This window comes from Dipodomys merriami, unplaced genomic scaffold, assembly GCF_024711535.1.
Source record: "Dipodomys merriami isolate MVZ:Mamm:240054 unplaced genomic scaffold, mDipMer1.0.p SCAF_4, whole genome shotgun sequence".
NCBI lineage: Eukaryota > Metazoa > Chordata > Mammalia > Rodentia > Heteromyidae > Dipodomys > Dipodomys merriami.
The window spans coordinates 15,459,670-15,482,750 of NW_027205603.1; the positions used below are offsets into that span (position 1 = coordinate 15,459,670).

At 44.2% G+C, this 23,081-nt stretch overlaps 2 protein-coding genes across 4 annotated transcripts in view; one reads left to right on the forward strand and one right to left on the reverse strand.

Moving 5' to 3' along the window:
- The window catches only part of Wdr37 (WD repeat domain 37), a 65,920-nt gene extending 63,013 nt beyond the window's left edge, over positions 1-2,907 (reverse strand). The window contains exon 1 of one of the 2 annotated variants that reach the window (XM_069990584.1): positions 2,653-2,907. In XM_069990584.1, the coding sequence (XP_069846685.1) occupies positions 2,653-2,688 (36 nt within the window). In that variant the 5' untranslated portion in view covers positions 2,689-2,907. Of the gene's footprint in view, positions 1-2,091; positions 2,234-2,652 lie in introns of those variants that run through there. The other variant, XM_069990585.1, reaches the window with a different exon arrangement.
- A 7,758-nt stretch (positions 2,908-10,665) lies between these two features.
- Positions 10,666-19,076, forward strand: LOC138805677 (isopentenyl-diphosphate Delta-isomerase 1). Of its 2 annotated transcripts, none has more exons than XM_069990588.1 (5): positions 10,666-10,883; positions 14,121-14,293; positions 14,903-14,995; positions 15,773-15,903; positions 17,470-19,076. In XM_069990588.1, the coding sequence occupies exons 1-5, from the start codon at positions 10,753-10,755 to the stop codon at positions 17,785-17,787; spliced, it is 846 nt and encodes a 281-aa protein (XP_069846689.1). In that variant the 5' UTR covers positions 10,666-10,752; the 3' UTR covers positions 17,788-19,076. The 2 variants fall into 2 exon arrangements, with proteins under 2 accessions (XP_069846689.1, XP_069846690.1); XM_069990589.1 differs by lacking the exon at positions 10,666-10,883 and adding an exon at positions 12,039-12,242.
- Positions 19,077-23,081: the final 4,005 nt, after the last annotated feature.

The window sequence follows — 23,081 nt, forward strand, 5'->3', positions numbered from 1 at the left end:
TCCCAACACTAAAAGAAGAAACTAAAAATCTAGGATGAGATATATTTTCCTTAGAGAAATCAAAGCAGGGTAATTAAGAAAATCAAGGATTTTAACTCATGACAAGGGCAAAATAACAGGCTATTAGCTATTCCAAAAGAAGTACTAAAAGAGAGTGAGAAGAAAAAGGAAACACGCCTAAGACCCCCCCTGTGCCCAGCACTCTGTAGGAATGCTTGCACCAAGTATATAAACTTCCTAGTGGCAAAAATGAGACTGATACAAACAAGACTTTGGAGAGTGAGATGGAGAGTGGGAAGCAGAAACTTAGGAAGTTCTTTGCCCAAGGTCATACTACTGTTACTACATTTGGCCAGTGTCCACAGCCCCACAGCTTCCTGTGGGCAGTATTAATAGAAAAGCATCCAAAACAAGAGAATATGTAAATATGATCTGATGAAAGCAGAGTAAGCATAATGTGTTCACGTTTGGAGTTCATATTCCGAAAACAAAAAATTGTTAGCACTCAAATTTAACCAGGAAGGTAAACCAAAACAGCAAGCAGGGTAGTGGGGTGGAGTGGTTCTTGAGAAGAGGAAAATATACATATATACATATATCCTGGAGGCACATCATAATTGTCTTGTGCTATCTATTTACTTCGAAGTAAATAATCCCTGGAATGCTTTGAAGGTCATAACACAAAAGCCAAAACACTGAGTTTGAGGGATAACCATTTCAAGTTAAATTAAACTCCCAAGCAATTAGCGCTCATTATGGAAGATCACTGTATAAGCAGTATCAACGAACCCAGACAAGTGTAAGGAACGTGGCGGTGTTGGGATGATAAATCCTCTAATAACCTGTCTGACCCATAAGACATGTCTGCTCACAAGTAGAAACGTGTCTTAAAGCGACCTTGTCTGGTAAACGGGTGCATTAGGATGTTGCTGCTGTTATCTCAGAGAGCTGTCTTACAATTAGGGGGGATCATTCGTAGTGACAGTGTGCAAATGGGAAGGAAGGAGAGACTGCACTGTCAGGGGTTGGTTGAAGGCCTGAGTTCTCACAGGCTTCCTTCCTAGACCCTGACCCAAGCCTCTCTCTGGGGGATCTGAGGGGCACTTCCAGAGCTTCCCCGGGGCTTTCCCGAGAAGCGCAGCTCCGGAGGGAAAGAGCACTTCTTAACCCCGACCCCAACACCCTCCCCATTTCTCCGCCCCACACCATCCCGACCCCAGGCCCTCCTCCCTCCCTCCTGGTCCCAACTACCCCCACACCCCCATCCCACACCACCCCGACCCCAGGCCCTCCTCCCTCCCTCCTGGCCCCAACTCGCCCCACGCCCCCACCCCACACCACCCCGACCCCAGGCCCTCCCTCCCTCCCTCCCGGCCCCTACTTCCCCCACACCCGCACTCCACACCACCCCAACCCCTAGCCCTCCTCCCTCCCTCCCTCCCGGCCCCTACTTCCCCCACGCCCCCACCCTACACCACCCCAACCCCAGGCCCTCCTCCCTCCCTCCTGGCCCCGACTCCCCCCATGTCCCACACCCCACACCACCCCGACCCCAGGCCCTCCCTCCCTCCCTCCCGGCCCCTACTTCCCCCACGCCCCCACCCCACACCACCCCGACCCCTAGCCCTCCTCCCTCCCTCCCTCCCGGCCCCTACTTCCCCCACGCCCCCACCCCACACCACCCCAACCCCAGGCCCTCCTCCCTCCCTCCTGGCCCCGACTCCCCCCATGCCCCCCACCCCACACCACCCCGACCCCAGGCCCTCATCCATCCCTCCCTCCCGGCCCCTACTTCCCCCACGCCCCCACCCCACACCACCCCGACCCCAGGCCCTCCTGGCCCCGACTCCCCCCATTCCTCCACCCCACACCACCCCGACCCCGGGCCTTCCTTGCCCGCCCTCCCCCGCCTCTAACCCCGACCCTTCCTTTCCCCCCGATTCCTCCATCGCATTCCACCCGACCCCTCCTGCCCCCGACCCCCGCCTAGTCCTCAAGCCCGTCCCCAACACTCCGCCACCGCGACTCCGTCCTCCTCCATCCTGGGAAGGACAGGGAGCACTCCAGGTCTGGAAAGATGGCGGCTCTCACCTGTCACAGCGCCACACGCTGCAGCGCCCGGGGTCGGCCGAGGTCACACTCAGCCCGGGGATCCCCACGACGCAGCGCCCGGGACAGACGACCGACGTGCACAGCACTGGCGGCCTCCACACGCACGCAACCCGGCGACCGAGGCTGGCGCGCCCGCACTTCCGGCACCACCGGAAGTCCCGCCCCAGCCCCTCGCTCCACGCCCAGCACCAGCGGAAGTCCTGCCCACCCCCAACCACTCCGGAAGTTACTCGCTGGCTTCCGGTTCAGGGGCCCCTGGGCGTCGGATGCGCTCGGGGTTCCCTTCGCGGCTCTGATGCTCAGACCTTCGGACTCCGGCTGGTGCTGGAGAACCCTGGAGAGCCGGGGTTGAACGAGCAACCGCGGAGAGGGACGCGAGCTCGGCGGAGGTGCCCGGGCGCAGGCCCCGCCGGCCCCCGGACCGCACCCCACACACAGTCCCGCGAGCGCTCGCCGGACCGCCGCCCCCCACCCCGGACCCCCGCGGTCCGCAAAGCATGCAAACGCCCTTGCGGACTGGGTGGGATTCGGTCTACTTACCGCAGCAGGAGTGCTGGTGGGAAGGGGGCGGGGCATCCACGGTCAGGCAGGTTTTAAGTCCATCTATCCCCAAAATTCATCCAAGGCTAAGAATTGAGGGTGAGAAGGAAATCTCTTGTAACGCAAGGCTGAGTTTACAGTTTGCAGCTCCTCATCGGTTTCAGTCTTTCTAATTCATTCCTCCTGATAGAGATTGCTGTGGAAGGGCTTCTCTGGCCAGGCTATGCCGGAGTCTTGCTGTTTGGTTTGCTGGTGAGCCTGATGGAACTAGAACTATTAATATTTCAGTTTATCTGCAGAAGATGACTCACCTAGTTTCCTCTGAAATATCTGGTCACCATTGGCTGAAAAAGAGAAAACAGAATCAGCTGTTTGCTAAAGAAGGTGGGACTTCAACTGCTTTTTTTGTCTTTAGGTTAGGGAAGATACATGATAGACCAAAGCCATTACATAAACAGCCTTTTCTTAGCTTGACAAACAACTCTATGTGGGTCCTGAAAGCTCATCTAGAGAAAACCAAAAGCATGAAAGCATTTTTCTTTCTGGGCCATCACTTGCTCCTCTAAAAATAAACTCGAGTCAGATTCTAGAAGCAATGATACGTTGTACAAGAAGCAAACAACAGATTTGAGAATATAAATAAGTGCAATAGATCATGAAGTCACTTCTACATTGAGAATAATTAAAGCTTATTGTTAGACACAATAAGATGAGCTAAAGAAAGATATTTGAAGCCAGACTCCAGTGGCTCAAGTCTAGAATTGAGATTAAGATCTGAGGATTACAGTTCAAAGCCTGCCTGGGCAGGAAAGACCTGGAGACCCTTTTATCTCCAAGAAACTACTCAGAAAAAGCCGGAAGTGATGTGGCTGAAGTGGTAGAGCACTAGCCTTGGGCAAAATAAGCTCAGGGACAGCTGCCCAGGCCCAGAGTTCAAGCCCCAGGACGGGCAAAAAAAAAAGATATTTTACTCCAAAATCATTTCCAAACTTGGAGGTTTTCATATTCAAGTAACATAAGCAACAAATATTGCACAGGACATTTGCTGAGCATATCAGACAGCTTTGTTACGTCATATCATTTTCAATCATTTGCCTGGAGGCCTTTTGTTCCACCCAAATGTGAGTAGGTAGATGGTGAGAAGTTCTTCCAGTGCTAGCTGTCCTAGGCCTTGACTGCCCAATGCCTAATGGACTGGGTTTACAGAGCTAGAACCTTAGAAGGAAGCTTCAAGCCCTGAGAATTAGGGGCCTTTTCTAGATGCTCAGGTTGGAGATTAGGACTGGGCTTTAATCACATCGACCGTGCCCTTACAAACTATTGTAATCATCTTCGAACAGCCGATTGAAGCAAGCAGAAGCAGTAGGCAATACTTGCTAGTGTTACGGCTCTCACATGGGCAGTGGGTGCTGGGCCCCTCAGCTCCACAGGGACTCTTGGGCTTGCAGTGTCAAGACCCTTGACTTGACCCATGACAATGTCAAGTGTTAGGAATCTAGGGCCTACCCTTGATTCTAAAAGCTTTATAACTTCCTGGAACTTACCCAATGACTGATTCTCATATTATCTCTTCCTTGGCTCTTTACCGGATTTCCAGAGTTCTCTTTCAGCCTTTGCTCTGTAACCTCTCTCACCTTCTAGATATACTTCCATTCTCTCTCTCATTATCTACAATGTTTATTCCTCATTGTTTCTGCCCTGACAAGTCTTTCAGCTGCTTTCTTGCTGCTTCTACCTCTAATACACTGTTATCACCTTGGCAGCTACTGCTCTTTTGCCTACTTCCTTTATGTTCTAGTCATGTGACCAGTTCAGGCCACTCTATCAATGATAATAATCAAAAGTAGGCAAGAAAAAAAAGAAGTAGAAGTCATTTATTGACCTTAATGTGGCATTACCAGAGGGTAGCATAGGAGTGTGTCTCCCAGCTGAACTGAAAAATTAACTGAACAGGGTGAATATACAGACAGGAAGCAGGTATCACCAGGGTGTTTACCCAGTCGTGGTTCTTTTTTTTTTTTTTTTTTTTTTTCAGTCGTGGTTCTTCATGTGAATAAAAGACTGTGTTTGCCCCAGTCACAACATGGCTCTCCTATAAATGAAGGCCAGCCTGCACTAATCTGTTGGATTACCAGGGGAAATGCTCCCCCTCTGGCCTGAGTGAGAACACTTTCAGAACAAGCAGGGTCATCTAAAATTCACTGAGAGTTGCCTTGCTTAGAATACTGTATTCCAAGGCTGGTACAATCTGAGTGTAGTGATCATGTCTGGAACATGTCTTCAGTCTGTTTTCAATTACCTGTAGGGCTGTGAAGTCACTTGACTAGCAAGTGCAACATCCTGGGTTCAATCCACAGTACCCTTTGTCTTGTATATAAATTTATCTGATTTGGCAAGGGGAAGAGCAGAAATGATGGGACAATGGGTGAACCAGTTCAGCAGTGAAACCCACTAGACACTGTGTTGGAAATGAACTATACAACTTGGGAGTGAGGGGAGTTGGGAAGGGAAAAAATGAGAATGAGAGATGGGGTGACATTACTCAAAAGGAAATGTACTCATTCCCTGACTTATGTAACTGTAACCCCTCTGTGCATCACCTTTACAAGAAAACTTAAAAAATCTAAAAAATAATTTCCTGCTGAGTTCCCCAAAATGTTAAGAGCATCTAGAAGCATCTTCCATTTCAAGCTGCAAAAGTTGGACTCTGTTACGAAGTTCCTGTTCATGAGCTACAATGAGTTTTTCCACATAATTTCACATTTTTTTTCTCCTAGCACTCTCTTGTGACCAAGTAAAAACACAAATACATCAACATATGAGTCTACATCCATAGGTAAGAGGTGCTTACAAGTTGCTTTTGCTGCTGGGCACCAGTGGCCCACACCTCTAATCTAGGATCCTCTAGCTGAGATCTGAGTGTCACAGTTTGAAGCCAATCCAGGCAGAAAAGTCCCTGTGAGACCCTTATCTTCAATTAACCACTCAAAAACTGCAAGTGACGTTGTGGCTCAAGTGCTAGAGCACTATCCTAGAGCACAAAAAGGTTCAGGGACAGCGACTAAGCTCTGAGTTCAAGCCCCACTCAAAACAAAACTTGCTTTTGCTGAAAAACACCAACTTCTTGGTTGGACCCATAAATCACCTAAAAGTTATTTCTGCCTCTACTTTGTATCTATGTTCTATGCCCTGAGCCATTCTCTCAGTCTCTTTGCAGTCATTTTGGAAACCAGGAAGAGGCAGACAGAAGACCAGACCTTGCTAGGCATCACTGACTCTCATTATAACAAGGCCCACCTTATGGTCCTGAGATGTAGACCATAAGACCACCTCTGATGCCACCTCTGAACATGCCAGGGACAGGACTGTTTTACCTATGCATACTTTTCACTCTCTGTGAATTCTCTATTTAAATGTTTATGTCTGTGCTCCAAAGACTGAAGGGCTATCATTTCATGGCATGTATGCCGCATAATACATTTCCTCTTTTGGCCCTTTACCATATCTATTTATTTGGCTTATAGGGGCAAAATGGCTAGATGTGGTATGTTTGGACTATGGCCAAAACTCCACTTTCACACAGGAAAAAGCAAACTGTATCTTTAGAAAGTGGAGATCTTCCTGATGAAAGATAAGAGACCTGGTTCTCCCAAAGTAGAATCATGTAATTTGGGACAATGTTTCTTGAAAGCCTGCCTAAGCTTGGCCAGTACTTATGTAAGAATTCCCTGCAGGAGGAGGGTATGCCAGAAGTCCAACTCAAAGAGATCCTTTGTATTGTAAATGGCTATATGCTCATTAAGTATGCTGACTTGAGTTGAATACTGAAGGTTGATGAAAGGAGATTTATTAGTGCTGGCTGCAAGCATGAAAAGTAATAAGCCTATCTTCAGAGGACAGACATTAGCTTCAGGTTTAAATAGGGGACAGATTGGAGTAAAGGGAAGTAGGCATTGAACAGTCAATATTAAAAATGTGGTCTTGTTGGTCATTATCTCAGTACTGGACAGCTGGGCCTTATCATACTTTAAGTCAAGTCTGGAGAGTTGTCTTGACTATTGCCACAAATTTTATCAACTGGTTATTCTGGAAATTCAAGGTGAATGTAGAGAGACACCTAGGAGGAAAAAATTAAAGAGGCAAAAATAACTCCAGAGAAGGACAATGGAGTTGGTTAAGTCAGTGACCCGTGCCTGCTAATCTTACAAGGGAAGAGCACCAGAGGAGCTCACATGCACTTGGATATAATATCCTTAATAACAGTACCAATGTATGGGTCATACAAGATTATTCATATATTGCAGTAATAAAAAATACACTGAGGAAAGCTTATTTTCTTTTTCTAGTTAATGTAAAAAATGACATAGGAAACAAAAATGTATCCAGTAATCTCTCAACTTCAGTTTTATAAAATACAAAATGAATATAACAACTTGTCTCAAAGCATTACTGTAAGAATGAATGTTTTATTTTTTTTATTTATTTTTTTGGGTCCGGTTGTGGGGCCTGAACTCTGGGCCTAGGCGCTGTCCCTTAGCTCAAGGCTCAAGGCTAGCGCTCTACCACTTGAGCCACAGCACCACTTCCAGCTTTTTTCTTTTTGCTTATGTGGTGCTGAGGAATCGAACCCAGGGCCTCAGGCATGCAAGGCAAGCGCTCTACCACTGAGCCACCTTCCTAGCCCAAGAATGCATGTTTTAAAAAAAATCTCCAGGCTGGGAAGGTGGCTCAGTGGTAGAGTGCTTACTTTGCATGCATGAGGCCCTGGGTTCAATTCCTCAGTACCACATAAGCCAGAAGTGGTGCTGTGGCTCAAGTGGTAGGGGACTAGCCTTGAGCTGAAGAGCTGAGGGACAGTGCCCAGGCCCAGAGTTCAGGCCACACAACTGGCAAAAAAAAAAAAAAAAAAAAAAAAAAAAAATCTCCAAACACAGTATCTAATACAAATTCAAATGTCAAATACCATATAAAGACTAACCTCTCCTTTGCTTTTTTATTGTTATTGTAAAGATGATGTACACAGGGGTTACGTAAGTCAGGTATTGAGTACATTTCTTTTTGGACAATGTCACCCCTGTACTCTTTCCCAGTTTTTCCTCACCCACAAGTTGTGTAGTTAATTTTCAACATAATACCTAGTGTCACTACTGTCATTTGTTTGCCCTTTGTCCCTCCATTTTAACCTTAATTTTATTAAAGATGAAAAAAACGAGGTACTGAGTTCTAATATAAGATTACCCCACAATGAGTAACAAAACCCTCTGTCATAGCCTATTTGTGCTGCTGTCCCTATGTATCACAGAGTAGGTGATTTATGAACAGAAGCAAATTTCTGACAGTAATGAAGGCTACAAAGTCCAAGAGGGATGTACCTCAGCTTTGATGTCTGCTGAGTAGCCTGGTCTCTCCCAACATAACATGTTTTTACTTAATTGTCCAGTATTCCTCCAATACTATGAACTCAGGATGGTGACAGAGAAACATAAACTTGTTCCCTCTAAGCCATTGATAAGGCACTAATCCACTAATTACAGGGAGGTGTAAGGGATCCTAGGAATTAGAATCTGTTTTCCAAGTATTTTTTTTCAGCTTCAGCTCCCCACAGGAAATAGGGGTGAGTGAATATAGACTCCCTGACCTAAAGCGAGGAGAAAGACTTCTCTCTTAGCTCAAGGAAACTGAAGCCCACATCTAAATCTACATATGCATACTTCCTACATTTCATTTAATCCTTTCTATAAGCCCTAACACTGTTATGGGAAAAGCCCAGACAGATTAAGAATTTCTTTTTCTTGTACTTGAAGTGCAGTCCCTAAGCTTTCCTGCTCAAAGCTAGCACTCTACCACTGAGCCATAGTTCCACTTCTGGCTTTTTGGTGGTTAATTGGAGATAAGAGTCTCAAAGATCTTCCTGCTTGAGCTGGCTTTGAACTGAGATCCTCAGATCTCAGCCTCCTGAGTAGTTAGGATTACAGATGTGAGCCACCAGGTCCAGCTAGACTGAGAATTTCTTATCGTCTTGTATTTAATCAAAATTGTTAAATAAATTCATTTTCTCACAGGAGCTCCTGTGATGGGTAGAACTCTCATGAATTAACCATATCCCAAAAGGCTGTGTATCTTCTCACCACAATGAAGATTCAGTATCAACATGAAGTTCATAATGGGAAAACAAGTTCAAATCATAACACTCAGGAACTAAGCTCTTCTAAATTTAAAGGGTCTTTCTATCATATTTTCAGTTCTCAATATGTGAACCAAACACTTCTGAGTGTTCCACATAACCTATTGGAGACTCTATGAAGTTACAATTAATGCCATAATAATATTAAGATACTGCATTGTCCTTTTCACTCTTATTTCCTCGAGACTGACAGAATAGAATGTACAGTGTAATTTTCCACTCAGGATATAGTGAAAGACCCTAGTCCCCTAGGATACTTTCGTCAACAGGAGGGCACCCCAGAAAACTCAGACTCCAGGCCGGGAGATGCAATAAGCAAGAGGAGTTTATTTGACGTTTGCGCAAACCGACTTTCTGTCCCGAGCAGACAGGGAGCCCCGAGCAGCGGTTACAAGCCCTTTTTAAAGGCAAAAACCACAAGATTAACGCATAACACAAAGCATCCCATGATTGGTCCATTTAAAGGTCACCATATACACCAACAATCACTTTGCCACGTGGGAAATTTTGTAACACTCTTTGTAAAATGACTGGCCCATGGTTGGTTTAAGGGGGGGTTTACATGGTTACAGGCCTATGATTGGTTGACATTTGGCTTAGCTTGTGGTCTTGCCAGGTGGTCGTTATCTCAAGGTCCTGTCTGGGGAATTTCTAAATGGGAACTGAGGAACACGTACTGTCTGTTTTTTTTATCTACTACCACTGACCTTGTCCTGGGGCCGGCATCTGGTCCCTGAAACTTCTTAACTCATTTTTGGGAAGGGAAGGGTCAGTACCAGCGTAAGCAAGTTTACAGAAGCAGAATCAGCAGTTAGCAAATTAGCAAATTGTAAAATGGACTCAGCCCTAATTTTTCTAATTCTTCAATAGGATGGCATCAACTCTTTAGAGGCTAATGGGATGCTTGCTTGCTTAGTATATTTACTAGAATTTTTTAAAAGTAGGTTTGGAGTGGTGTTCAACAGATACTATGTTGAAAATGACCTATACAATCTGTGCGTGGGGATGGGAGAGGAAGGGGTGACAGTGTAAATAGTAGATACAAACAGTAGTAAGCTAATTTTTTTTTTTTTTAGAATCTAATAAATTCCAAGTGTAAAAGTGTCCAGAGACCAGGCGCAGGTGGCTCGCTCCTGTAAGCTTAGGTACTCAAGAAGCTGAGATAGGAGGATCGTGGTTCAAAGCCAGCCGGGGAGATCTTCCAACCAATAAAAAGTGGAGCTATGGCTCAAGAGGTAGAGGCTAGTGCCTTGAGTAAAAAAAAGGAAGAAGAAAGTCACAAATAATTCCACATGAATCGGAAGGAAAAGGTTTCTAATACATTGCTTGGGTTTACTCAACTTCTCTGAGTGAGAAAATGGACAGCTGAGGCCATCCTGCACGCGGGCCGCGTGGATCTCATCCAGACGCAGCCTGCTCCCTGCGTGCCTCCACTTGCATTACCTGCGCCAACCCGTTTTCCCGTTGCCAAGCACCTCGGAAAGCATCACTACGTGGGTATGGACAGACCGACCCCCCACAGTCTGGAACGACCCGGCGCCAGCGCCAAGCACCGGGAATTCTGACAGCGATCCCGTCCGCACCCACGCGTGACGTCAGCACGCACCGGGCCGGCCGCGCCTCGGCCCCACCCTGTCCTTGCCTCCAGCCGATTGGCTCGCCCGAGGCGGTCGGCCTCAGCCACGCCTCCCGCAGGCACCTCCCCGGTTCGCGGGGCTTCTGAGCGGGATCGAGCGCTCGCTGACGACCTCGCTCGGGATTTACGGAGACCCAGGCTCGCGGCGCGGGGTGCCGACGGCTGCTGGGAGGCTCTCGCGAGTCCCACCCGCGCTTCAGTCTTGGGCAGTGGTGCCACCCCGCGACAGCCTGGCGCGGTCCTGACGTCAGGCGGGCGCGGGCGGCGATTGGCCGTGAGCATGTGGTGCGGACGGGCGCTGGCGCAGGCCGTTGGCCGCGCAGCCGGGGGGCGGACCCAGGGGGCGGCGCGCGTGGCGGGCGCCACTCAAATGGGGCGCGCGGCCGGGCTCGGCAGCGTCTTTGACTTGAGGTACGGGGCTGTTCCTGGGCCGAGGGGTTGGGACGAGGGCCGGAACGGGGCGGGGAGGGGGTGGTGCAGCGGGGCCTTGCGAGCCCCCGGGCGGAGGACGGGCTGCGGTGTCCCCGACGAGGGGACGCGGGTCTCCCCCGAGGCCTTGCGGAGGGGGTCGGGGGCCTGGCCAGCTCGTGGGGCGGGGGGTGGGGAGGGACGAGGGTATCCGGGGACGCGGGCCCGGGAGGCGGGTCGCCGGGTGTAGGCCGGGCTCGCGGAGCTGCAGACAAGATTGTCACGGAGCCCCGGGGGGCTGCTGGCGCCCGGGGAGTTGGGGTCGGGGACGGGAGCCGACTTGGAAGTCCGGTCGACCCGCCGGTGTGGGAGCCACTCGCCCAGCTGGCCTGGACGATGAAATAGGTCGCTGATCCAACTTGGGTGGGGTGCATTTTATAAAGGGTGTGTGTGTGTGTGTGTGTGCAAGGACTGATGGAAAGGAGCAAGTCTTTTTCAGATCTCCGCACTGTAGACTTGGGAATCCTCTTCTCAGTCAGCTGGGGTTGGGGCGGTGTGGGGGGCGGTGCAGCTGCTTTGGTGATGTGAATGTGAAATCAAATCTCACGAAAAGCTATTCCTTTTTTACGGAAAAGTACTCCAACTAGCTTAGACAAAACACATCGTGTCTAGGCATTCTGTATGTCATCAAAACTTCTCTCCGTATAAAGCCCGTGTATATGATAACAGATGTTTACAAACATGAACATGTGGGCTGGGAAGGTGGCTCAGTGGTAGAGCGCTTGCCTTGCATGCCTGAGGACCTAGGTTCGATTCCTCAGCACCACATAAGCAAAAAGAAAAAAAAGCCGGAAGTGGTGCTGTGGCTCAAGTGGTAGAGTGCTAGCCTTGAGCTGAAGAGCTGAGGGACAGCGACCAGGCCAAGAGTTCAGGCCCCGCGACCGGACCCAAAAAAAACCAAAAAAACAAAAAAAAACATGAACATGTTTGTGGGGGGGAGGGGTGATGTAGGAAAAGAGACAGGGAACATCTTACAGATATAATAACATCTTTTCCTTGGATTGGACTCGTTGCCCTTAAACAAGTATTTAATATTTAGTCACTGATGTTGCTGATGTTCATTCTTAATACCCTGAAAGGGGCCGTGTGACTGAAAACAATTCAAAAAATCTGATAATCCTGTAGTAATGAAATCTGCTTTATTGAGGATTTAATATATCTAAAAACACTTCCTTTCTGTAGTATTTGTCTGTGATCTCTTCATTTAATCAGGAAACTCAAGCCTTTTTTTGGTATGAGGTATTATTTGGGATCTCATTGTCATCCACCACTCCTGGCTCCTCCCTACACCCATGGCCCACTGTAAGTTTAGAAAGTTGTGTTAAGGGACTGGGAAGGTGGCTCAGTGTCTATATAGAATGCTTGCCTTGTATGCATGAGGCCCTGTGTTCAATTCCTCAGCACCACATAAACAGAAAAAGCCACAAGTGGTAGAGTGCTAGCCTTGAACAAAAGCAGCTTAGGGAAAGTGCCCAGATCCTGAATTCAAGCCCAGGATCTGCAAAAAAAAAGTTAAGTATACATTTCTTTATTATTGTATTTAAACTCTTACATCCTGTAGTATGCTTGAACTTTGTTTCATGAATATCAGCAATCTAGGTATTTGAAAAAATTACAACATAGGGAATATAGAATCTTCAAAAGTATTTTGTGTGTAAAAACAGACTCAAAACATGGAAGAAATACCATAAGGTGATTTGAAGATACAATTAGTAAAGTTAGAAACTGTAGATATAGACTTGCAGAAAGTTACAATATAGAAAGTGATGGTAGTTCATGCCTGTAATCTCAGCTACTTGAAGATGTGGATCAGGAAGATTCCAGTTCAGGGTTTGCTGAGGCAAGAAAGTTAAGACTCTCCCAGCCGAGCGCTGGTGGCTCACGTCTTTAATCCTATCTACTCAGGAGGCTGAGATCTGAGGATCGAGGTTCAAAGCCAGCCAGGGCAGGAATATCCCTGAGACTCTTATCTCCAATAAACCACTAGAAAGCCAGAAGTGGCGCTGTGGCTCAAACGTTAGAGTGCTTACCTTGAGCTGAAGAGCTGAGGGATATGGCCAAGCCCAGAGTTCAAGCCCCACAACCGACAAAAAAAAAAAGAGATTCTTTCCCAACAAATAAGCTAGGTGTGGTAATATGCATCTGTCATCCCAGCTACATAGGAAGCCAGAGGTAGAAGGATCACAAGCTGAGGCTGCACCTATGCAAAAATGTAAGACCCAGCAAAAAGTGGCTGGGAGCATGGCTCAGTGGTAGAGCACTTGCCTATCAAGTATGAGACTGAGTATAAACTTCAGCTCTGGCAAAAATAAGAAAAAGTGGCTTAATCAGTGTAAGTTTAAATCATACCTAAACAATTGAAGTTCAGAAAAGTAAGCCATTTGCACTAAAGTAAGAATGGTTATCAAGGTGTTAAGACCTAGTCTAACCATCCATTCTAAATATTGACTACATGGGAAAAAAATTGAAAGAAGAGGGTACTTTGTGACATAAAAACTTCACAAAATTCAGATTTCAGTGTCCCCAAATGAATACTGACTGAAAAGCATCTGTGTGTAGTTATACATTGTTCCATTTAGGCCCTGTCTCAATCTTACACTGTTTCTAAAGGGCAGAGTTGATACTGTGCTCATTATAGAACAAAATAGGCAAGCTCTTGAATATAACAATTTTTCTCACACTTGTCTGTAATAGCTCTGTGTTGCTCTTGGGAGAACTGACAAAAATAGGCACCCAAATCTTTTTTCTAAGCTGGGCACTAAGTGGCTCATGCATGTCATCCTAGTTATGTAGGAGGCTGGATTGGAAGACAGTGGTTCCAGGTCAGCCAGGCAAAATAAAGAAGTAGGGTATGACTGCTAAGGCCTGTCATCACAACACCCATGGGAAGCCTCAAGTAGGTGGATCACAACAGTCCAGGCATGCCCCTGGACAGGAAGTGAGACCCTATCTCAAAAACCGGCAGTTTTAGGAAGTGACTGGAAAAGACTGGCCATGATCCTCTGTAGGAAGGGCTGAAGTGTATAGCATTCTTGCAGGAGCACGAGGGAGGCAGAGTAGCAAGGCTGCTGCAGGCGTAATTCAGAACCTCCTAAAGAGCTGAACTAGTTACTATACTCAGATCTCCAATCACATCTCTACACTGAAAGTATGACATAATGACCTTTCATTCTCTGTTAGTGTTCTAGGACACTGCAAACATTTTACGATAATGCCTGAAATAAATACCAACCATCTTGATGAGCAACAGGTTCAGCTCCTGGCAGAAATGTGTATTCTTATTGATGAAAATGACAAGAAAATTGGGGCTGACACTAAGAAGAATTGTCATCTGAATGAAAATATTGAGAAAGGTATTATTTTATAATACTATTCTTGATAAAGTGGTTTGTCACGGCATTTATGTTATCTAGGAAACACAGTCTGTAAAAAGACATACAATTCTTAGTCATATATATTATCCTTGATATCAGTTAAGTGTTGTGGTAAAGTTTACCTTGCTGCCTCCTGTTGGAAAAACTTTTATCTTCAGTTCCTGTGGTTTTATAAAGACTTATTCATAACAAAGTTGTCAATCCTTTGTTTATTCTTTAATTTATTTCTTTAGGGCCAATAGTGGGGTTTGAACTCAGGGCCTTACACTTAATCGGAGTTGATGGTCAACCACTTAAGCCACACCTCTATTTCCCCTTTGTTTCTAATAAGGAAGAGGGGGAGCAAGTATCATAAAGAGAAGCATGTGCCTTCACAGCTCCCTTAGGAGAATGGCCTAGCAATGTCCCTGAAAGAGTATTTGGCCTGGCACAAGGCAGTCCAAATCATCATTTTCTTGTCTGTCACAGCTGATAGCCAGATAAAAACTGGATTAAAGTGTCAACAAGTTACTACTCATATTCTGAACTACAGGGGGAGAAGTGGGAATATAACTGGTGTTCTACATCTAATCCTATTTTTGTTTTCAGGATTTTTGCATCGAGCATTCAGTGTCTTCTTATTTAACTCTGAAAATAAGCTTCTGCTACAGCAAAGATCAGATGCTAAAATTACTTTTCCAGGTCAGTAAGTTTATGTCCAGGATAGATTTATTTGAGAATTATTTCTTTATATCTGTATGAGTACATTTATTTGCTTATATATTTTATTTGACTTTTTTTTTTTTTTGCCAGTCCTGGGGCTTGAACTCAGCCTGGGCACTGTCCCTGAGCTTCTACCACTTGAGCCACAACACCATTTCCAGCTTTTTCTGTGTATGTGGTACTAAGGAATAGAATCCAGGGCTTTATGTATGCAAGGCAAGCACTCTACCACTAAGCCACATTCCAGCCCTTAATTTGACTTTTGATCACACTGTATTTCTTGAAACCCAAGGTTACAAAGGACAGTCCTGTGAATGTGGCATAGTGTCACATTCTGCATCAAATAACCTTAAACAATGAGCGTAACCTAATAACAGCAATAAAGGACAGGGACATAGATGTGTCTATATGTAAATGCATTGTAACTATCTGAATTGTATGCATTTTGATCTTTTTGGTGAAGGATGTATTCATAATGAACTAAGAAATATCTTCCACAAAATAAGTACTGTTAACCTATCTTAACTGCTTTAAACATCTGAAAGGGGCTGGATACACTGCTCCAGTGGTAAAATGCTTACCCAGCAAGCATGTGGGCTGAGTTCAGGCCCCACTACCACCAAAGAAAAAGAAAAAAATCCAAAAACACCATAAAATGCCTAAATGCTTATTTTATTCTTTTCTCATTTATAAAACTCTTGATCTTTCAGACTGTATTTAAGGAAAAGTTCATCTATGTCTATTAATATCTTCCAGGTTGTTTTACCAATAGTTGTTGTAGTCATCCATTAAGTAATCCAGGCGAACTTGAAGAAAATGATGCCATTGGTGTGAGACGAGCAGCCCAGAGGCGTCTAAAAGCTGAATTAGGAATTCCCTTAGAAGAGGTAACCAGGTTTATTGGTCAGCCAAGCAGAAATCTAAACCTACATTCAAATATTATTTTATAAAATTTTATTCTTAGTGGTGATGGGGGTGAACCGAAGGCCTACCACCGAGTTACGCTGATAGATATGTTTAAGACAGAATCTTACTATATAACAGCCCAGGCTGATCTTGAACACCCCTTGAATCCACCTACCTCTGAATGCTAGGATTCCAGGCATGTACCTTCACACCCAGCTCTATCTATTGTTAAGGCAGTATCTCAAAAAGAAAATTATATAAGTCCTGTAGCCCAGCCTGGCCTCAAAGAGTTCTTGGCCTTAGCGTCTCAGGTGGCTAAATTTGTACTGATAAGATCTATGTAACCTGTGCTGCCTGGAACTCCTTCTACCTCTGAGCAATTTGCATTGGATCTGGGGCTTGTACCTGTCTGTGTATTATGACCTCTAGCATAAGTTTTGATTTCTTAGTATCACTTGTCACAGTTTTGTTTAATACTGAGATGGATTTATCTGTTAAACGAGCTTATGAGGTTGATACAACAGATCAAGTCAAAGCAGATTTTGGGGGTGAGGGAAGGGGTTTGGACTCAGGCTCTAGGTGCTGTCCCTGAGCTTCTTTTGTGCTATACCACTTGAGCCACAGTTCCACTTCAGCTTTTTGGTAGTTAATTGGGAGGTAAGAGTCTCATAGACTTTTCCTGCCTGGGCTGGCTTCAAACCACCATCCTCAGATCTCAGTTTCCTGAGCAGTTAGGATTACAGGTGTGAGCTCCCAGCTCTGGCAAAGATGAATATTCTCTTAATGGAAATCCTTAAAAGTCTGAGTGACTTTAGCCGGGCGCTGGTGGCTCACGCCTGTAATCCTAGCTACTCAGGAGGCTGAGATCTGAGGATCGCGGTTCAAAGCCAGCCCGGGCAAGAAAGACCGTGAGACTCCTATCTCCAATAAATCACCAGAAAACCGGAAGTGGCACTGTAGCTCAAGTGGTAGAGCGCTCGCCTTGAGCTGAAGAGCTGAGGGACAGCGCCCAGGCCCAGAGTTCAAGACCCACAACCGACAAAAAAAAAAAAAAAAAAAAAAGTCTGAGTGACTTGAAGTAACCTTTTTCCCATCTTGGAATTTCCTGTTTAAAGGTCCAGATGTATCACAACTATCTAGAATGATAAATGTTTTTCTCTAAAAAGTCATTGTAAGTGGCTGGGAAGGTGGCTCAGTGGTAGAGCGCTTTGCTGCTGCCTTGCATGCCTGAGACCCTGGGTTTGATTCCTTAGCACCACATAAGCAAAAAGAAAAAAGCCAGAAGTGGTGCTGTGGCTCAAGTGGTAGAGTGCTAACCTTGAGCTGAAGAGCTGAGGGACAGCACCCAGGCCGAGTTCAGGCCCCACGACCTGACCCCCCCCCCAAAAAAAAAAGTCATTGTAAGCTTTGAATGTTGTTTCTAGTAATGTTTTACACATTCTAATTCTAAAACAATAATGCTGTCATTCAAGTTATTATAGAAATGTGAATTGATTTTGGGCTGTTTTTTGTTGATGTTCTTACTGATTTTTCTTTGAATATCCTAGGTTCACCCAGAAGAAATTAATTATCTAACTCGAATTCACTACAAGGCACAATCTGATGGTATCTGGGGTGAACATGAAATCGATTACATCCTGTTCTTGAGGAAGAATGTAACTTTGAATCCAGATCCCAATGAGATTAAAAGCTATTGTTATGTTTCAAAGGAAGAACTAGAAGAACTTATGAAGAAAGCAGCCAGTGGTGAAATTAAGATAACGCCATGGTTTAAAATTATTGTAGAGACTTTCCTCTTTAAATGGTGGGATAACTTAAATCACTTGAACCAGTTTGTTGACCATGAGAAAATATATAGAATGTGAATGTGTAGATAAATGATGATGGAAGATTTTCCTTACCCAGTAAACTTTGGGGGTTTCTGTTGTTAATTTAAGTTGGGTTTCCTTTTTGGAGAACTCATGGATACTTTTCAACCAAAATTTGAATGGCAAACATCTACTGACTGACAATTTTTTATAACGTACACCAAAATATATGCACTAATATTTGCAAAAGACGTTTTTGAGAGATTATTGTAAAAGGAAAGCAAAACTTAATTTAACCTGTCCAAATACATTGAAGAGGTTAGTGCTCTTCATTTTTTTATGCTTAAAAAAAATTTCAAAACTCATGTTTGCCAGGTGTTTAATATACCATTAAATTTTATTATATTCCAGAAAAATGAGCAGAGGAACCTAGTTTGCTACTTATATTCTAAACAGATCAAATAGTCAAAGAAGGACTGGGGAGGTAGCTCAGTGGTAGCTTGATTGCCCAGCAACAGGAAGCCATGAGATCCTTAGCATCACAAAGGAAAATAAAAGTGGCAGAGCAGCTTCAAAGGAAATTAAACAATATACAGTCATCCTTTCAGGACCTTCTTACCAAAATCTGAATGTTCACATCTTTTATGAAATTACATAGCATTTCTTCATCCTTGTGTATACTTTAAATCATCCATAATACCTAATACAAATAGTGATGTATTATTTAGGGAAGTGGCAGGAAATGTCTATACATAGTATAGATGCACTGTTTTTCAAGTATTTTCAGTTCACAGTTGATTAGATCTTTGGATGGGTAACCGCTTAATTTCTATTATTTAAGTTGATATTTATGATTTGGTCATTTTTGCTACCTAAGGTCAACTGTTAGTTTTGGTGATGATATTGTTAAGTTAAATCTTTTAAATAGTATATATCGTGGCAAAGTCTGTTTAAGAATTATAGTGGAAACAGGCTATTCACAAAAGAGGCACTAAGTCCTCTTTACTGGAGTTAAGAAACTCTTAGGCACTATAACTATTTGGTATGGATAGTTCATTGTGCTTACACAATGAGCTGTGTGTCTGCCAACTGTTGTCTGCCACAACAACCAAAATTACACTCTGTATTAAAAGCCCCGTGGGCCAGGAGCCACTATTCTATAGCCACGTATTATTTTAGGGGAGTGGGGTGGGAAATAATGAAGACCAATGTTCAGGTTGAATGTATATTTAAATTGCACTTTTTACAATTTGCCATGTTTCCAAGAAATCTTAAGACAGTTTTATTATCCTTAAATGTTGTATAATAATGAATAATGACAAATAAAAACTTCTTACAAAGCTAAATGATTTTATGTTTCTTAGAATTTCGGTTAAGTATTAAAGCTCAAATAACTTGCAGTTAAGTAGCAAAACTGAAAGGTAAAAACAATTACATTTAATACTGTTGTCTGGCATATTAAAATTTCAGTAATAATAGGGTAATTTGTCCATAGGATTTTAAACATGATAAATGCCAATACGTACTAGCAAGTAAATTCTGAAGAACCCTTGGGGGTTTCTTGTGTGTTTTTGTTTTAAATGAAAGTAACATCCCTCTCCTGGACTAATAGCTACTTCTGAACCTGAGGGTAAAAACTTGGAAGGGCTAATTTTTAACTTGGAAGCTAAATGAGATTTATAGGGATTTTTTTTCCTTAAATTTTTAAGTTTAGCCTCCAACATATATAACCATTTGATTCTGGACAAACTGTTGCCAGCTCCTTTAAGGACAAAGCAGAGTTGGCCTTCTAGGAAATGTTTTGTGTCTCTCATACCTATATTATTCGTACAATATGGGAGGAAGGGGAGAAATTCTTTTCTTACAAGATCTTCACAGAGACTGGCATAGTGGCTTTCTGTGGGGATATTTTAATTTCATTTGTTTTCAGATACGCTTCTTAGACTTTAACTGAGTACTTTTTCAGTCCTAAACGTGTTTCTCTTACACATTTTATAGAATGAACTTGAACATATATTTACATTAAATATTCTGACAAGTCTCACATTTTTCATAATATACATTCTACATGCTTTAGACTCCCAAATATAAGATTTCGACACAAGATTCTGTTGTGTTCATAAAAGTGCATAAATGCCAGGTACTGGTGGCTCACTCCTGTAATCCTAGTAGCTACTCAGGAGGCTGACATCTGAGGATAGTGGTTCAAAGCCAGCCCAGGCAGAAAAGTCCATGAGACTCATCTCCAATTAAACACCAGAAAACTGGAAGTAGTGCTGTGACTCAAGTGGTAGAGCACTCGGCTTAAGCTGAAGAGCTCAGGGACAGTGCCTAGCCCCAGAGTTCAAACCCCATGACTGACCAAAAAAAAGAAGAAATGAAGAAACTGGTACACCCAGACAATGGGATATTAGTGCAGTGAAGAAATGAGCATCTTCTCCCAGAAAAGCTGTTAAGAAAGATTAACTATGTCCCTGACCAGGTTATTAGCCCTTGAAAATCCCAAGGACCACTGGTCACATTCAAGCATTTGAGAAGAGGGCTGTCATGCACACCTGGGAACCAGGTTCTGGACAGACTGCAGATTTTAGCTGCAGAGATCACTAGTAATCTATGTGCTGACAGCAACAGTTAAACTGGGTTCAGTTGTCTGAAAAGAACTACCAGACCCAGAATGAAGGCACGTAAAATCTACAGATTGCTATAGAAAACAGTAAAATGCAGTGACAACACTAAAATATTGTCTCCCAGTAAGAGATTCAAGCCATAGGAAGCTGGTTTTAGTGCCACCAGCCCCAATAGAAGCCCCACCCAGATTAAGTGCAAGTTATCAACCTCTGTCTTGTCAGTAAACTGCTGAGAAGTGAGAATCATCCCCAAGGCTAATGTAATCATCTAATGCAGCTTCTCCAAAAGACTTTCCTTAGTAATTTTCTGCCTCCAAAGTTGTACCTCTTGTCTTGCAGTTTCTATGGGGCATCATCATGACTAACAATCACTCTAAAAACACACACTGCGCATCATCATGACTAACAATCACTCTAAAAACACACACTGCCAAGAAAGGTAGTACACTCCTATAATCTCAACACTCATAAGGTTGATGTAGGAGGATGAGCTACAAAGACCCTGTCTCAAAAAAAAAAGCTCAACCAAACTGGCAGTCTTCTTTAAGAAAACTCTCTTTCCATGTGTGGAAATGCCTCAATGAAGTCTCTTACCCCCTTGTACAATTAATGTATGCTAATAAAAATATTTCCTCTACAAGAAAGACACTGTGGATTTAAAGATGCAAATAGATAGGAAGAAAAAGAATGGAAAAAGATGCACCATGAGAACAGTCCTCTTTTCCCACTGCTAATCTGCTGATCAACAGAACTAAAAAGAGATCTAAAGTTGGCATCTTCATATTGTACAAAACAAATGTTAAGATGAAAGATTCTACCAGACATGCACACAGAAATTTTATAGTGAGAAAAGGGTTAGTTGATCAGGAAGATATAAGAATCACAAGTATTTTATAAATATGTATAGAAGAGCCTCAAAATGTATATACAGCAAAACTAGCAGAATTGGAGGGAGAAACACACAAATGATCAATAACAGAAACTTCATATAAATAGAGAAACGTATTCATGGGCATGTATAATATGTATATGCCATACAGAAATTAATGTATATAATTTGATAATTATGATAATACATAGTAACATGAAAGTATAAATACATACTAGCATAATATGTAGTTAATACTATATATGATAAAATGTGTATGTTATATATAATTACATAATATAATATTTATTATACCTAATATACAATATACAATGTATATATAATTTCTGTATATAGTTATATATGTATATACATATCCATGAATATGTATGTTTTAAGTTTAGTTTCCACAAATGAAGCCGAAGGGGAGAGAGAAAAAGAGGAATGATTTTGAAATGCATTGCAACTATGTATTAAGATGGCATAAAGAGGGGTTGGGAAGGTGGCTCAGTGGTAGAGCGCTTGCCTTGCATGCCTGAGTCCCTGGGTTTGATTCCTCAGCACCCCATAAGCAAAAAGAAAAAAGCCGGAAGTGGCGCTGTGGCTCAAGTGGTAGAGTGCTAGCCTTGAGCTGAACAGCTGAGGAACAGCGCCCAGGCCCAGAGTTCAGGTCTCACGACCGGACCAAAAAAAAAAAGAATCTGTAGGGGCTGGGAAGGTGGCTCAGTGGTAGAGGGCTTGCCTTGCATGCATGAGGCCCTGGGTTCGATTCCTCAGCACCACATAAGCAAAAAGAAAAAAGCCAAAAGTGGCACTGTGGCTCAAGTGGTAGAGCGCTAGCCTTGAGCTGAAGAGCTGAGGGACAGCGCCCAGGCCCAGAGTTCAAGCCCCATGACCAGACCCAAAAAAAAAAGAATCTGTGGAGGGAGGGAGGGAGAGCAATGGAGAGGGTCTTCTGAGCAAAATATCGTATATGCATGTATGAAAAACCATGATGAAACTCCTTAATGCAATACACACACACACACACACACACACACACACACACACACACACACACACACACACACACAAAATGACGGGAGTCTGAGGACCTATGGCTGCTCAGGATGCTGAGATCTGAGGATTGCAGTTCAAAGCCAGCCTAGGCAAGAAAGTCTGTGAGACTCTTACCTCCAATAAACTACTGAAAATGCTGGATGTGGAGCTGTGGCTCAAACGATAAAGGGCTAGACCTGAGCAAAAAAGCTGAGGGTCAGCACCCAGGCCCTGAGTTCAAGCCCCAGGACTGGCATGAAAAAAATTAGCCCTTCAGCGTGGGGAATAATGATCTGGGCTGTTAGATTTTTAGGCACAGCTTTACAAGCAGCCACCTGGAGGCACCGGACCCAAATTTTTGCAGCAGGGACACAGACTGTGCAAACCTGTTCTTCCTGCCTGTCAGGCTGCGCCTGATGATTAATCATCTTACCCACAGATCCCTATCCTGTTTCCAGGAATAAACTGTGTCCCTAAAAATTCTTTCTAGGAATGAGACTGCATTTCACTGACTCCTGTCTTATCAACCTGCTAAGCAACCCCACGGAACTGGAAGAAAAGGACACCACGGGAGGCAGGAAGGACCCCACAGGAACCCACAGGATGGCAGTGCTGCGTTGACCAGGATCTAAACTGGGAATCCCCAGGCCAGGTACCCGCACCTGCCCAGAGATGTCTCTGCCAGTGTGAATCAGGATAGCAGGGGCAAAGGCTGGACTTGGGCCAGAAGACTCATGAAAATGCTATGACCAGAAAGGGATGAGGCAGTAACATTGTTTGTCCTAGCAGAACTAAAGACGGCAGAAATCAGACATTCT